This window comes from Chrysochloris asiatica, unplaced genomic scaffold (genome assembly GCF_000296735.1).
Source record: "Chrysochloris asiatica unplaced genomic scaffold, ChrAsi1.0 scaffold00011, whole genome shotgun sequence".
Lineage (NCBI taxonomy): Eukaryota > Metazoa > Chordata > Mammalia > Afrosoricida > Chrysochloridae > Chrysochloris > Chrysochloris asiatica.
In genome coordinates, this window is record NW_006408529.1 from 25152226 (window position 1) to 25167401 (window position 15176).

The window sequence follows — 15176 nt, forward strand, 5'->3', positions numbered from 1 at the left end:
AGAACCAATAGATCCGTTTTGGAAGAAGTGCAGCCAGAGTACTCCTTAGAGACCAAGATGACCAAATTTTGTCTCTCATACTTTGGACATATTGTCAGGAAAGAGCAGTCGCTGGAGAAGGATATCATGTTTGGTAAGGTGGAGGGTCAGGAAAAGAGGAAGACCCCCAGTGAGATGGATTGGCCAAGTGTGGCAACAATAGTGTTGTTGACCCAGGATCGAGCAGTGTTTCATTTTTCTGTGCTTAAGGTCGCTATGGATCGGTACTGACTTGATGGCACCTAACAACAACAACAAACAACAATAATAGAATGAGGAGGATTTCTATTTAATGATAAAAAAAGAAAAAGTACTAAAATATATCATTAGGTAAAAGAAAGCAAGGCTCAGTACAATGAGTGTAATATGATACTTATTACCTGACAAAAATGAAAAAATAAGAGTTTATATTTGTATTTTTAATTGCCTAAAGTTATACTCTAGGGAGTAGGTGGGTATCAGGTAGATGGGAAACAAGGATGAGAGAGAAAGACACCCCCCCCCCCATACAATTTTTTAATCATTTCATCTCTATGGGCATATGAGCTTATTGATTAATAAAAACATTTCAAAAAATGTTAATCTGATGAGTGTGACATGGTATCTTAGTTTGTATTTTTATTTGTATTGCCTTCCTTACTAATCAGATTGAGCATGTTTATGGGCTATTCAAATTGACTTGTCTGTAAATGGTCTGTTTTTGCTTTCTTGCCCATTCTATAAGATTCTTTGTTTTCTTTTGAAAGGTTTGTATAATTTTTATATATATTCTAGATAACAGTCCATTGACATTTACATCTGTTGTAACTATGTCCTCTCCCATTGTTAATTTCCTAGAGGGTCTTTTGATCCTCAGCCGTTTTAAGTCATCAATCTTTCTTACTATGTTTTGTACATTAGCATTGTTGTTAGCTGCTTCTGACTCATAGCAGTCTTTTGTTTGTTTGTTTGTTTTTATTGTGAACTGAGTGATAGTTTACACATCAGCTTTACATTCATCCTATCATATTTCGTTTCATTGCAATGATTTCAATCCCCTCCATGCATCGTCATTCAACAGCATCTGCTTCCATTCCCTCTGGTCTCTTTTTTCGGATGTACACTGAAGCACTCAGGAATATATAACCATTTAGGTACACCCCACAAGCCTGTCCCCCGGCCATCAGCACACAGCACCTCTCCCTCCTTGAGTCCAGAGTCCCCAGCCACTCCATCTCTCCACATCATTGTCTCTGCCTCCATCTCTGGCCTCGCTGCTTCTCTGGGTAGGGTCCCTTGATAGTCATCCTCTGCTCCTGGACGGCAAGGCCAACCACTCCCCTCCTTTTGTTACAAAACATCTACCTTTACATTTGCAACACTCAAAGTCAGTCCTGATAGCAATTATTCACAATTGAACCACAAATTGACTCACAGCAATCTTGTAGAGGGTTTCTGAGGTTGTAAATCATTACAGGAGCAGACAGCTTCATCTTTCTCTGAGGAGCAGCTGATGGGTTTGAACTGCCGACCTTGTCGTTAGCAGTACATTGCTTATCCTATAGCATCACCAGCATGCCATGTTTTAGCATGTTAATTTTTTTTTTAATGCTCCTCAGTGTGAATTTTTTAAGATATTCTATATTTTCTTAAAAAATTTTTTTTGTTTTACTTTTCACATTTATGTGTTTAATCAGCCTGGATTTTTTTCTCTGTTTGGTGGGAGGTGAAAATCCAATGGTACTTTTTGTATTTTTTTGTTTTGTTTATGAGAAATTATAGGCCCAGTAATTCAGTGGCAGTTAGCAGTAGTTCAAGATACCATTTTTTATGTCAGTCTGTTTCTAAGCTCTCTCTTATGTTCTCCGGGTCTATTTGTTAACTTTTGTGCCAACTTGAATTGTTTTCATTTTCCTAATTATATTTTAATAACATTCTGATAGCTTTATATTGAATCTTGATATCCTACAGACCAGGCGATATCATATTTTTAGGGGTATCCTTCCCCCACACCCCCCATGTAAATTCTAGAGTCAGCTTTCATGGGGGGAAAAACGTAAAATTTTTATTGGAATTTCATTGGATGTATTGATTATTTGGGGTAGAGTGGACATTTTCATACTGGATCATCTTCATAATTGTATGTTCATTTTAAACATCATCACCTTGCACTGCAAGGGGACATTGGGAACCTCTTTGGCTCAATTTTTATAAAGTATCTGTTTACTGTGATCATGTGTGTACCTAGTTCTATGCTAAAACCAACTTCACACTGAATTTTTTAGCTTTAAAATGAAAGGAAGGAAAATGCAAGTCTAGTAAAAACAAATTTCAATGCCTTTTTTTTTTTTTTTTTAACATGACACATCCTGGAGTGAGGAAGCAAATGAGGCTAAGCCACATCTAGTGGAATAAAGTGGTTTTGGGTTTTTTTCAATACATAGATTTCTCATATTTTTGGATGAGATTTCCTTCTCATTAGTACCACAAGTATGATTCTATATTCAGTCATTTAAGCTTCATTGCACAGACTGCAAGACATGAGTTATTCAGCATTTCTTTTAAAAAGTAACACACACAAAAATCAAATTACTGATCCACAAATTGTGTTGAAACTCAAAAGGTAAAATGCTGGGGAATTTTCCAATTTTGTAAATATTACTGAAGTAGGAGGAAAGATGACTTATTTGTTACTGACTTAGAAATATAATAAAATTTTTGTTCTTTTGGAAAATTGTGGACTTTTTGTGCTTTGATAGGGTAAAGTCATTACCCATTTCTTCTGTTTTTCACCTTAGGTTGAGAAATTTTATTTGCTCCTTCTTTCATTCACAAGAGTTATTTTCTTTCTTTTTTTCCACACATCATTTGAGGGAGCTGGGGCAGGGAGTCATCCAGAGGAGAGAAAGCTGTTATTGCACATGGTAGAAAGGATGACAGACATCAAGTACAAAACTTGGATCTCAGGACCAGTTCTGCCATTTCCTATTTATGGGGTCTTGGGCATTATTGCTATCATCTTCTCTGTTATCATTATTATAACTCCTTATAAAATGCTTGCTAAAGGTAATCTAACTCTCTAAGTTAAAATGTCCTTTTGTACCTTGCCCTTCACATTGTTCTTCTTTAAATAAAACAATGTTGTTATGTGCCATGGAGTCAGTCCCGACTCATAGCGACCCCGTACAGGGTTTCCGAGGCTGTACATGGTTTCTGAGGTTGTAAGTCTTTACGGGAGCAGAAAGCCTTCTCTTTCTCCCACGAAACAGCTGGTAGTTTCAAACTGCTGAACTTAAGGTTCACAGCCCGATTCGTAACCACTACTCAGTAGGCATTCATTAATATCTTAAACTTTTAGTTTATTTCTTTTGGAATAAAACTTGAAGTATAAGGTGAAGCAGTAGTTCCTTTAATAAAAATCCTTGGTTTTTTTTTTTTTCAGTCTTACACGTTTTATGCATTATGTGTTAGTTTATTTGTATATACATCATTTTATGCTGTTGGTTCTGTACTTTTTCTCCTTATTCCATCATAAATTCCTTGAGATAAATTGAAGGCTTAAGAAGACAATTGTCTCTGTAGCGATATCTTGGTTCTTGACAAACTCTTACCTCAGAATACTCAGTTGAGTGATTAATAACAACAACAACAACAAAAGTTGCCATTGAATTGATTTTGACTCATGGCAACCTCAGGTGTGTCAGAGTAGAACTGCACTCCTTGGTGTTTTCAATGGCTCTGATCTTATAGAAGTAGCTAATTCGCCCTTTCCTCCACAGCACCATGGAATGCATTTGAACTACCTACCTTCCAGTTAGCCAAGCACAAACCATTTGTGCCATCCAGGGACCACTGGAGTAATTGGTCTTCAGTTAATGACTACAACCACTTGGATAGCATCTTCAATGGATACCATTCTGTAACAGTAAATACTACATTTACTGGAAAGTGATAACCAAGACAATAATGTCAGTTTTCCTGGGAATGTGAAGTCTCCAAGACCAATAACTCTGAGTTATTAATTTCTATTATAGCACTAATGTAACACTAATGTAATGTAACACAGTGGCGATTCAGTAAAAGCTTGTTGAATAAGTGAATGAATTACCAAAGATAGTTATCTTGGCAGGGTCACCAAAACATGCATCACTCCACACAGGCTAATTTATTTAGTGGAGGACAAAAAGAGTCTGTTAATAAAAATTATGCAGAGCAAATTAAATTATTAACCCATTTTCATTAACTAAGGTAGATTCAATGTAAAGTAAAATCAGATGAAAAATATTTTCTACTTTCTTGAGCTTCTTATAGTCTCTCTGAATTTTCTTATTTGACTTTCTAAACCAGACAAGATTTGGTCAGGTTTACATAAGAGTTCCAACTTAGTAGTATGAATTGAACTGAACCATGCATTATTCATTGCCAGAATTTGAACTGCCACTGTGTGTACTTAGTGCAAGAATGACAGTGGCCCATGCAATCTGAGACTGTACAATGTTATTGTAGTTTCCACTGAAGAATGCTATCTACTTTGAAGAAAGCAGGATGCATGTATGTTTTTCCAGTTGTATCTGGGAACCTGAGTTTAACTGATGCCATGAAACTCATTTTTTTTTCCCTAGAGATGCTTTTGCTTCTTTTAGAAGTGCTTATCAGGATGTTCTGTATCTACTCTCTGACCCATGAAGCATTGTCTTCTAAACCCAGTATCCTGGCTAAGTAAAAGCCTTATAGTTAGTGTTGTGTTCCTACAGAGGAGGCCATGGCAGGTGGCGTAAGCTTGACATGGTCGACTTGACTCAGGTTGTCGAGCTCTTATTCCTTGCTCATACCAAGATACGAAGTTCTACCTTTTCCTACTCTGTGAAGAGTGGGAGTCTTGGTGCTCCTACAGGGCCAGAGGCTGTCTTCTTGCTCTTCTGACAAAGGAAATGGGCCATTAGTCAGCAGACAGTAGAGAAGTTCCCAAGTAGGTTGGGGGAGAGACTACCAAGGAAAGTGGCATCTTGGTGTTTATCTTCTCGTGGTCATGTTAAGACCGTGATCTGATGACCAAGCTGGGCATCTTCTGGCCTTGAAAACCCCAGAGTTCATAGCTCACTTCCTTGCTATTCAAGATGCTATATGTTGAGAAATCTCACCTATTTCTTCTTTCTTAATCATAATGAATTTTATAACTCCTTAGTGTTGATTGTTTTAAGAAAGTAGGGAATTCCCAACTTGCTGAAAGACTACTTATTCCTGTTTTTAAAATGTTATTTTAAAGAAGTGGTTTAAGTCTAATATAATGACTACTTGTCTCTTGAATCTCAGACAGACAGGTGTGGTGTCTGTAGAAATGTCCTAGATGTCTGACTTAAGGGAATTTCAGACACCAGATTTGCATGAGGAAGGAAGTTTAATGTCTTGTGGCAGTAATTCCAGTAAAATTCCAGTTGACTAGGTCCAAGTAAGTTGGGCCATCTTTTCTTGGAACAGCATTTTCCTCCACTGCCAGCATCATAGGCCAGGTAATACTCTTTAGTAATCTTCTTTCCTGAAGTGTCTTCAGTGAAATTCTAAAATTATACATTGGATGTGTCTCTTTTGTGACCCTTTTCCTTCCTGTTTGATGTTTTTCTCCAATTTCATAACAGGGACATTGGAGGGAGGCAGTCACAAGACAATGTATATGAGCTTTTTTGGACGGTTACATCTTTCTTGTAGTGGTTTTTCATTCATTCTTTTGAATTTAATCTTCCAGAGTGGTAAGGGTGAACTGAGATGGACACAGGACATGCAGATAAAGTATTTCCCCAATTGTTACAGATGCTTGAAGACTTTGTAGATATGTCTAGGAAGATATCTGACTTTCAGGAAATGAGCAGTATTTGCCAAAGTACCAGAAACAGCCATCTGAGTGATCTCACATTGAAAAAAGATTGGCTAATATAAAAGCAAAAAGTGTGTGAATACGACCAACAACTTAAACTACTACTAATATTGCTGATACTAATATTCCTACCAGATCTATTGTTCATAAAGTTCTTTGTCATGAGTATTATCAGATTTTATCTTCATGTTAACTCTGAGATGTTATTGCTTCATATCAGTGTATTTGATTTTTGAAAAGCAGAGATTTCCAGAAAGATGTTTAGCTGTGTCTTTTTGACTATGCAAATGCACTCAACTGTGTGAATCATAATAAATTATTGGGTAACATTTCAAAGAATGAGAATTCCAGAACACTTAATTGTGCTTATGCGGAAACGACACAGACCAAGGAGCAGTTATTCAAATAGAGCAAGATGTTAATACCGCACATTTTAAAATAGAAAAAGGTCTGTGCTAGGGTTTCATACTTTCACCACACTAATTCAATCTGCATGCAGAAAAAATAATATAAGAAGCTAAAGACTATGAATAATACGGCATCAGAATTGGAGGAAGCCTCATTAACAACCTACGATATGCAGATGACACAGTTTTGCTTACTGAAAATGAAGAGAACGTAATGCATTTACTCATGAAGATTAAAAACTACAGCCTCTAGTATGGGCTACACCTCAACATGGATCCTGATATGGCATTGTAGGATAAACACTGGACTGCTAACCACAAGATTGGCAGCTCAAATCCACCAGCTGCTCCTTGGAATGAGTGAATTGGAACAGATGTTATGACACTTGACAACAATACCTTAACATAAATCACGATAAATGGAGAGAATGTTGAATTTGACGAAGGATTTAATTTCACTTGGGCCCAGAGTCAACATCCATGGAAGCAGCAGTTAAGAAGTCAAGCATGTATTTGGAAAATCTGCAAAAGACCTCTTTAAAATCTTAAAAAGCAAAGATCTCACTTTGAAGATTAAGGTGCACCAGCCAGAGTCTTTTCAGTTGCTTCATATGCATGTGAAAGCCGGACAGTGAATAAGAAGAGTGAAGAAGAATCAATGCCCTTGAATTATGTTGTTGGAGTAGAACATTAAATATGCTATGAACTGCTAAAAGAAGAAACAAATCTGTCTTAAAAGAAGTATGGCCAGAAAGCAGTTTAGAAGCACAGACAGGGAAACTTTGTCTCACTTTCTTAGGACATATTATCTGGACAGACCAATCCTAGGAGAAGGACATCATGCTTGGTAAAGTAGAAGTCGGTGAAAAAGAGGAAGACCCTCAATGAAACAGACCGATGCAGTGGTTGCAACATCGGGCTCAAACAAACATTCTATGCTGAAGATAGCGTGACAATTAATAGCAATAATATCAGTTTTAAAGAGTACAAAATCACATCTTTCAGTGTACTTTAGGATCTTCAAGATTATAAAGTTGGCAAATTAGAGCTAAGTTGTAAACCCCTGATTTTTTGTCTCTAAATTGTAAAATCATTACATGGCACTAGAATATCTATTTTAAAGTACATCATTTCATACCACCTATAAAAGCAAGGGTTGCTGGTGACTCAAGTGGTTAAGTGATTGACTGTTAATGGAAAGGCTGGTGATTTGAACTCACCGGCTGCTCAGTGGGAGAAAGACGTTGCAGTCTGCTTTCAAAAATGTTTATGGCTTAGGAAACCCTATGGGACACTTTTACTCTGTTCTGTATGGTTGTTATGAATTGGCATCAACTCAGTGGTAGTGAGTTTGGGGTTTTGTTACAAAAACAACATATAAGAAAGAAATATAAAGCTGTTATGTTGTGTAGTAAGATGTGGTACTTTAGGAAATCAGGTCTAGAAAACTACATGAGCTAAAAGGTCAGAGGAGGCTTCCTGAAGGAGATGGGACTTGAATTGGGCCTTGAAGAATGGATGGCATTTGGAAAGATAGAGGGAGGATGCTATAGATTGAATTTTGTCTCTCAAAAATGTGCTTTGTAAATCCTAACCTCAATACCTGTAGTTAAAGGCATATTTCATTTTGGAATGAGTTTTCTAGTATGTTAATGAGGCAGGATTAATGCAGGGCGTGTTTCTAGTCAATCTCTTACTAGAGGTACAAGATGCAGATTAGGCAAGTAAAGATGGTAGAAGGGAGATGCAAGTGACATGAAGATTATCCTGGACAGAAGCCCAAAATAAGACAATCTTCATCTAGAACCAACAAGGAGATAGTCTTTCCCTACAGCAGATGCCTTCAATCAGACTTCTAGTTTCCTAAACTGTGAGAGAATAAATTTATGTCTTTTAAAGCCATCTATGACTCCACGGCACATAAAAACAACAACAACAATGCAGGCATAAGGAGCTTTGGTAACATAGTGGTTACAAATCGGGCTGCTATCCTTGCGGTCAGCAGTTCGAAACTACCAGCTGTTCCACAGGAGAAAGAGGAGGCTTTCTGCTCCCGTAAAGATTTACAGCCTCTGAAACCCTATACAGGGTTGCTATGACTTGGAACCGACTCCACAGCACATAACAACAACAACATGCAGGTATATTTCTGTTACAGCAGCACTAAATAATCAAGAGAAGAATCTCTAGCAAGGCATTAGCTTAAGTAAGGCTTGAAGACAGGAATGCACACAGTCTGTACCAAGGACAGGGAGGTGACCCAAGTAGTTAACAACTAAATTTTCTGGTGTTTACCAACTATAGGCAGCTAAAGTTTTCTCAGCTAGTAGAATACAACAAAAGTGAAAGAAATTCAGAGTTGTCACTATATTTACCTTGGAGAGAAGGGATAGTATAGAAGATTAAAAGTACTAGCTGTCCTTCTGTGTGATTAGAATTAGAAGCACATCATTCCTCTGGTTTCCAGAAAAAGCCTTCTCTGTTACTAGGTTAAGAAAATGTAAATATGTAACCTTAATATATATGGTTAACAGTATTTTGTGTGACATTTCTCAAAGCATCTTTAGATTGCCTTAAAACCCTTTTGTATTTTCTGTGTCAGGTTTGTGACTCTTACCCTACTGAACTGTATGTCCCCAAATCAGCCACAGCACACATCATCGTGGGGAGTTCCAAATTCCGGAGCAGACGACGATTTCCTGCCCTTTCTTACTACTACAAAGATAACCACGTAAGTCTCAAAGCATGCTTTTGTTTTATGCTTTGCTTTTCTTGTTTTATCATAAACAGGCATTTTCTAGCAGCTTTAAAGGTATGTGGAGATTGCTATGTACAGTCTGACATAATACAGCTATGCTTAAACCTTCTCCCATCCAGAAGTTGACTTTCCATGTTTATTTGATAATAAAGTAATGGGTTAAAATACCTAAATTGTATCATCATTGTTCACCTTGGGAGGCTACATGTTTATTTAAACAGCAGATCTTTTGGCATGTCTGTTTTAGGGAAGGCCCCAAATTACATGGGACGTTCTTTAGCTTTTTTAAATGTCATGTTCTTTTGAGTTTACTCAATGTCAGAAATCTTTGTTTTCGATTTTACTTTTTAAGGATTATATGTAAAACTTAGAAGTTGGTTTGTTAGCAACTAACAGAGAACCTACCCAACAGTGGCTTAAACAGTACAGAACTTTAATTTCTCTTACATAAAAGGCAAAAGGTGAATAGTTCAAGCATGGTATTCTGGCTTGACTCCATTCAGCATTCAGTGATCAAAGCTCCTTCCTCCTCTCTGCTTTGTTACCGCTAGGGTTTGGCCCCAGTTCACGTGGTGTAAGAGGTGACTGTGGCACAGGATCACCTCTGTACTCCAGGCAGCACGGTTTTGGGGCTTTGTGGTGCTATGGGATCAGCACTGGGCTGCTATCCACAAAGTTGACAGTTCAAACCCACCAGCTGCTCCTCGGAAACTCTACACGGTCACTATGAGTCAGAATAGATTTGATGGCACTTAACAACAACAACAACAACAACAACAACCAGATTGTTAAGGAGACCTGGTAGTATAGTTATATATTGGGCTGCTAACAACACGGTCAGCAGTTCAAATATATTATTTACTCTGTGGGAGAAGGATGAGGCTTTCTGCTCCCGTAAAGATTTATAGCCTTGGAAATCCTATGCAAGGTTGAAACCTACTCTATGAGTTAGAACCTACTCCATGGCACACCACCATCACCAGATTTTAAGGATGGCTTCCAGAAACTGTCACATGATACTTCTTATCATATGCCATTTAGTCAGAGCTGCTCAGGGCAGGAGAGAAAATGCAGACTTACTGTTAGCCATGTAGCCAGCTACCAGGTACCATTTGTGGAATGGGAGGAAAGGAAACTTATGTGGGGAGAACAAGGATGACCTTTGCCACTCTACAAGTTACATGGTTCTTGTCAGATGAAAAATGTGATTTTCAAATTTTTCAGATGAAAAATCAAAGTCAAAGGAGGCTATGAACAATGGTCACGATTGTATGTGGGGTGTGTGCACATTCATGTACCTACAGCTAGAGAACTAGAGCAGTACCTGAATCACATTCTAAGAGGAAGCTTTCAAATATATTTTGAGCAACATCAGTTGTATCATATAGTTAGCATATAGCCTTCTATGTTTCCTCTAAGTTTTGTTAATTGAAAGGATATATTACCTTATTTTAAATTATACTCACTGCTCTGGGTCTCTTCCTGGCTCTGAAGTGAGGTCTAAAGAAGATAGGTATTTTAATTATGTCCTGTACTATTTAATTTAAAATATATTTGAAAGTAGACAGAATTGGAATATGGCTATAGACAGAGATATGATAGTGTAGTGGTTATGAATCAGGCTGCTAACCCCAAGGCCAGCAGTTCGAAACTACTAGCTGTTCCGCGGTAGAAAGATGAGGTGTTCTGCTCCTGTAAAGATTTACAGCCTCGGAAACCCTGTACAGGGTCGCTGTGGGTCGGAACTGACTCCACGGTACTTAACAGCAACAACATAGACAGAGAAAGATGTGAATCTCCTTCCCCCCCCACCTTTTTTTTAAAGGATGAAAGGAATGTTGTTGGTGTTGCTAAGTGTTGTCGAGTCAATTCCAACCCGTAACAGCCCTGTATAGGGTTTCTGGGGAGCAGCTGGTGAGCTTGAACCACCAACCTTGAAGTTCAAACTACTTTGCAGTCTGGTGCATGAATCCACAGCACCACACCAGGACTCTGATGAAAGGAATAGAGACATGGAATTTCACAATGTTATACATGGAGTCCTGGTATAGAGCTGTAGGATAAACATTGAAATGCAAGGTTGGTGTGAATCACAAGATTAGCAGTTCTAACTCACCAGCTGCTCAAAGCCTATATAGGGTCACTATGAGTCAGAACCTACTTGAGGGTACTTAACCCCAACAGCACATATGGAATTAGAATACCAGCAACATTTGCATTCTTTGCAGCATCAGTTGATAGAGAAAAGGGAAGAGAATGAGGCAGGGAGAGGAAGGAAGGACCTTTGATTCAGAGGTAAGAAATGAGCAGGGTATTTTGAAAGTGAACTTTGTATATGTTTCTCTCTCTTTTTTTAAACAGTGTACTGTAAAGGCAAGTGTGGTGTCCCAGAATAGGATAGAATTGTTAACAAGTAGACCCCAGAGACTAGCTTGTTTCCCTACTGACCTCAGACCCTCATCTCTCCATGCCTGCTCTCCTATGCTATCCATTTTACTTTACCCTGGAGGATCAAAATGAACCTCAAACAGAAATCAGTTACAGCTCAAAATAGTTTATCTATCTAAGAGTTTAAAACAGATTATATTGAAGCATTAACTCTTTTAACAAGATCTATAGTACAGATGTTTTTCTAACTTGGTTATTCTAGGAAAAATGAGTGTACACACGCCTGTTCTAGCTTACCCCTCAGCATCGTGAGCTAATTTCTCTATGACAGTATAATAATTATTAGCTTTTTGTTTTATAGCAGTTTAATATGAGGGTTAGTTTTTGTAAATGTCTCTAATTCGAGTAGGCCCATTTTTATAAAGAGAAGTACAGTTACGGAATGTGCATTTCGGTGTGTAAATGGAGGATATGTGAAACACCAAAGCAATTGTACATACTGTCATTGTTCATCAAAACCTATCCATCAAGCAGGAATTCTTCCATAAAACTAAACAGATAAAAATCTCAAAAATTTCCTTGTTATTCTTTCTTCCATTTTGTGATTTTAGGCATTTTAGTGCTGACATTCCTATGCCAGTAGAAATGTTGTATATGAATAAGAATTCACACTTTCGAGTTACTATACCATTCCCCACATGTCATTACCAAAGGGACACTTACTGTTTTGATTGTGAGATGAATTGACTAACATTGGGCAGTGAGAATTGGCAATTAGAGTAAGAGAAGCTCGAATGCATCATTTCTTTAGCGTGAAGTCCTTTTGGGAATTCTGTGATATAAGGTTAATGCACTAGACTGCAAAGTTGGTTTAAACTTCAAGGTCAGTGGTTCAATTTCACCAGCCACTCCTTGGAAACCTTATACAGGGTCACTATGAGTCAAAACCGACTTGATGACACTCATCAACAACAACAACAACAATGATATAAATACGCTTGTTAACCTAGAAATTAAATTCAACCCTATAGAACAGAGTAGTAACCTTTTAGAACAGAGCCACCCAGTAGAACAGAGTAGAAATGCTCCATAGGATTTCCAAGGCTTTAAATCTTTATGGAAGCAAACTGCTGCATCGTTCTTTATACAAGCAGCCAATAGGTTCAGACCACCAATGTAGCCCAATACTTAACCCATGGAGCCTCCAGGGCTCCAAATGCCCTTGCTGATGGGTACATAATCCCTTTAGATCAGCTTTTATCATACAGAGTGTATGTGTAGAGTTATGTAGGCACTCGTTGGATTTGCAGATCATGGGTACCCCCAAAAAACATATTCACTGTCATCAAGTCAATTCTAAATTACAGCAACCTGTGGAACAGAGTCCTGGTGTGACACTGTGGGTTAATGTGCTAGACTGTAAGGTTGGTTTGAACCACAAGGTCAGCAGTTCAAGCTCACCAGCTGCTCCTCAGAAACCCTACACAGCGCTGCTATGGGTTAGAACCGACTTGACTGCATTTAACAACAACAACAACAAAGGGCAGAATAGAACTGCCCCATAGGGTTACCAAAACTAATCTTTATTTTTCCCATAGAACAACTGGTGGGTTCAAGCCACCAGCCTTTCAGTTAGCAGTCAGATGTTTTACTACTGAGTCACCAAGGCCCAGCATTGTTGTTGTGTGCCATCGAGTCAGTTCTGACTCATAGAGACCCTATATAGGGTTTCTGAGAGTGACTGGCGTATTACAACTGCTAGCTTTGTGGTTGGCAGTCAATTGCTTATTCTATGGTGCCACACCAGGGTTCATGGTTAGAGACATAAATGTTATTTGTGTTCGGAAGCTTGTGAGTGTTTATATTTAAAAACCCTTAGAATTATATAATTTGTTCTTTCATGTTAAATGAGATTTAAAAAAAAAAAAAAAAGGGGTTGCTTTAAATTATTCACAGCGTGGTCTCTTATCAAAACTGGAAGTTTTCCAATGAGACAATTTTACTTAAGAAAACTACAGGCCTTCTTGTACTCTTTTTTATAACTAATGTTTATTGAAACTTAATATGTCCTAGGCAAACAGTATGTTATATTATATTGGTTAAAAATCCAGGCTTAGGAAATAATTTGTCTTGTTCAAACTCTGGAAACTCTGGTTTCCCCGTTTTTTAGGGTAGCGTAGTGGTTAAGAATCAGGCTGTGAACCGCAAGGTCAGCAGTTCGAAACTACCAGCTGTTCCGCGGGAGAAAAATGAAATGTTCTGCGCCTGTAAACATTTACAGCCTCGGAAACCCTGTACATGGTCACTATGAGTCGGAACCAACAGCCAATCCTGAGCAAGTTACTTAACTTCTCTGTGCCCTGGTTCCCTGATCCTATAAAAGGAAGCAAATAATAAATTTTCCCAGATATGGTAATTGAAAAGATTAAATAAAAATACACATAAAATCCCCCCTTTAAGACTGAAGCTCAAAGGAACACATATGAGCAGGTATGTAAGCTTACTGGTGCCATGTTGGTCTACTGGTGAGTGGAAGAGGGGGAAAGGCAGCAATGAAGAAATGGGATTAGTTCAACCTCATTCCACAGACTCCTGTGGACCTAGAGATGAGAGAGAGAAGAAGGACTGGTTGGTCCAAAATATGGTGAGACCTGGGGACACCTGAGCCTATGGACATAGCCACAGAGGGCTAGAGCTGAGAGTGAAGCATCCAGCTGATGTGAAGTGACAGGGGTCACACAAGAACACCCAAAGTTGTAGATAATACCCATTTGACCTAGCCTTGATGGCTTGATAATTAGAACTCGACTAGAGGAAGATTAAACAAATTTTGATAAAGGAAACGAGAGTAAATTGCTACAATTTGATGAACTTGACTTATACTCATGGAGGTAGTAACTCTAAATACCAACAGAGAGGGACGGAGTCTTCACATCAAGTTTCAATGCTATTGCCTCTGTACACTGGGTAGATAGGGATGGGCAACTTAGGTATTGGCTACCTAAAATGAGGGGGCGATAAAGGCACGAAGTGACCGGCTTACAAGGTTTCAAGGGGGAGCTTAGTTTAATAGTGCATGGGGAAAGAAAGAGTCCCCACTGAATAGATTTTATCTTGGCTATATGGGCCTGGTTAAAAGAGATGTGGATAAGAACCTTATAATTCAGTAATGAGTAACTGTTATTGTGACTAATTGCGACTGTCACTATTGTAAAGGTACACGTTTTGTAACAAATACAGGGGAGTGGTTAATCTTACAGTCCAGAAACAAAGGACCCTAGGATCATCACGGGAGAAGAGCACAAGCAGAATGCGAGACCTTATCCAGAGAAGCATGGACACCAGAGTTGGAGGCAGAGATGGGGTCATGGAGAGAAGGAGCAGCTGAGAACCCTAGATTCATGGGAATTGAGGGACTAAGAGATGGTAGCCAGGAGGCAGACTTGCAGAATGTGCCCTTTGGTGGTGTAAATTATTATATATGCCTGAGTGTTTAAAAAAAAAAAAGGTAAAGTGAATAGAGAGAAACATTGGTAACTGATGGTACATGGAGGGGATTACAATCATTGTAATGAAACAAGGTATATGATTTGTTGAATGTAAAACTGATGATCTGCCCTGTAAACTTTTGCTCAATCCACAATAAAAACCTTAAGTAATAATAATAAAAAAGATAGATTAAATTCTGAAATTTTCATGATTGAAAAAAAGATACACGTAGAATTTTTAGAAT

The 15176-nt window shown here is 38.3% G+C and overlaps 1 protein-coding gene across 1 annotated transcript in view; it reads left to right on the forward strand.

Annotated features, from left to right (window-relative positions):
* The window catches only part of MTMR7 (myotubularin related protein 7), a 123293-nt gene that overhangs the window by 28499 nt on the left and 79618 nt on the right, over positions 1-15176 (forward strand). Inside the window, exon 4 of the mRNA XM_006834467.1 lies at positions 8900-9028. Within this exon, the coding sequence (XP_006834530.1) occupies positions 8900-9028 (129 nt within the window). The remainder of the gene's footprint in view (positions 1-8899; positions 9029-15176) is intronic.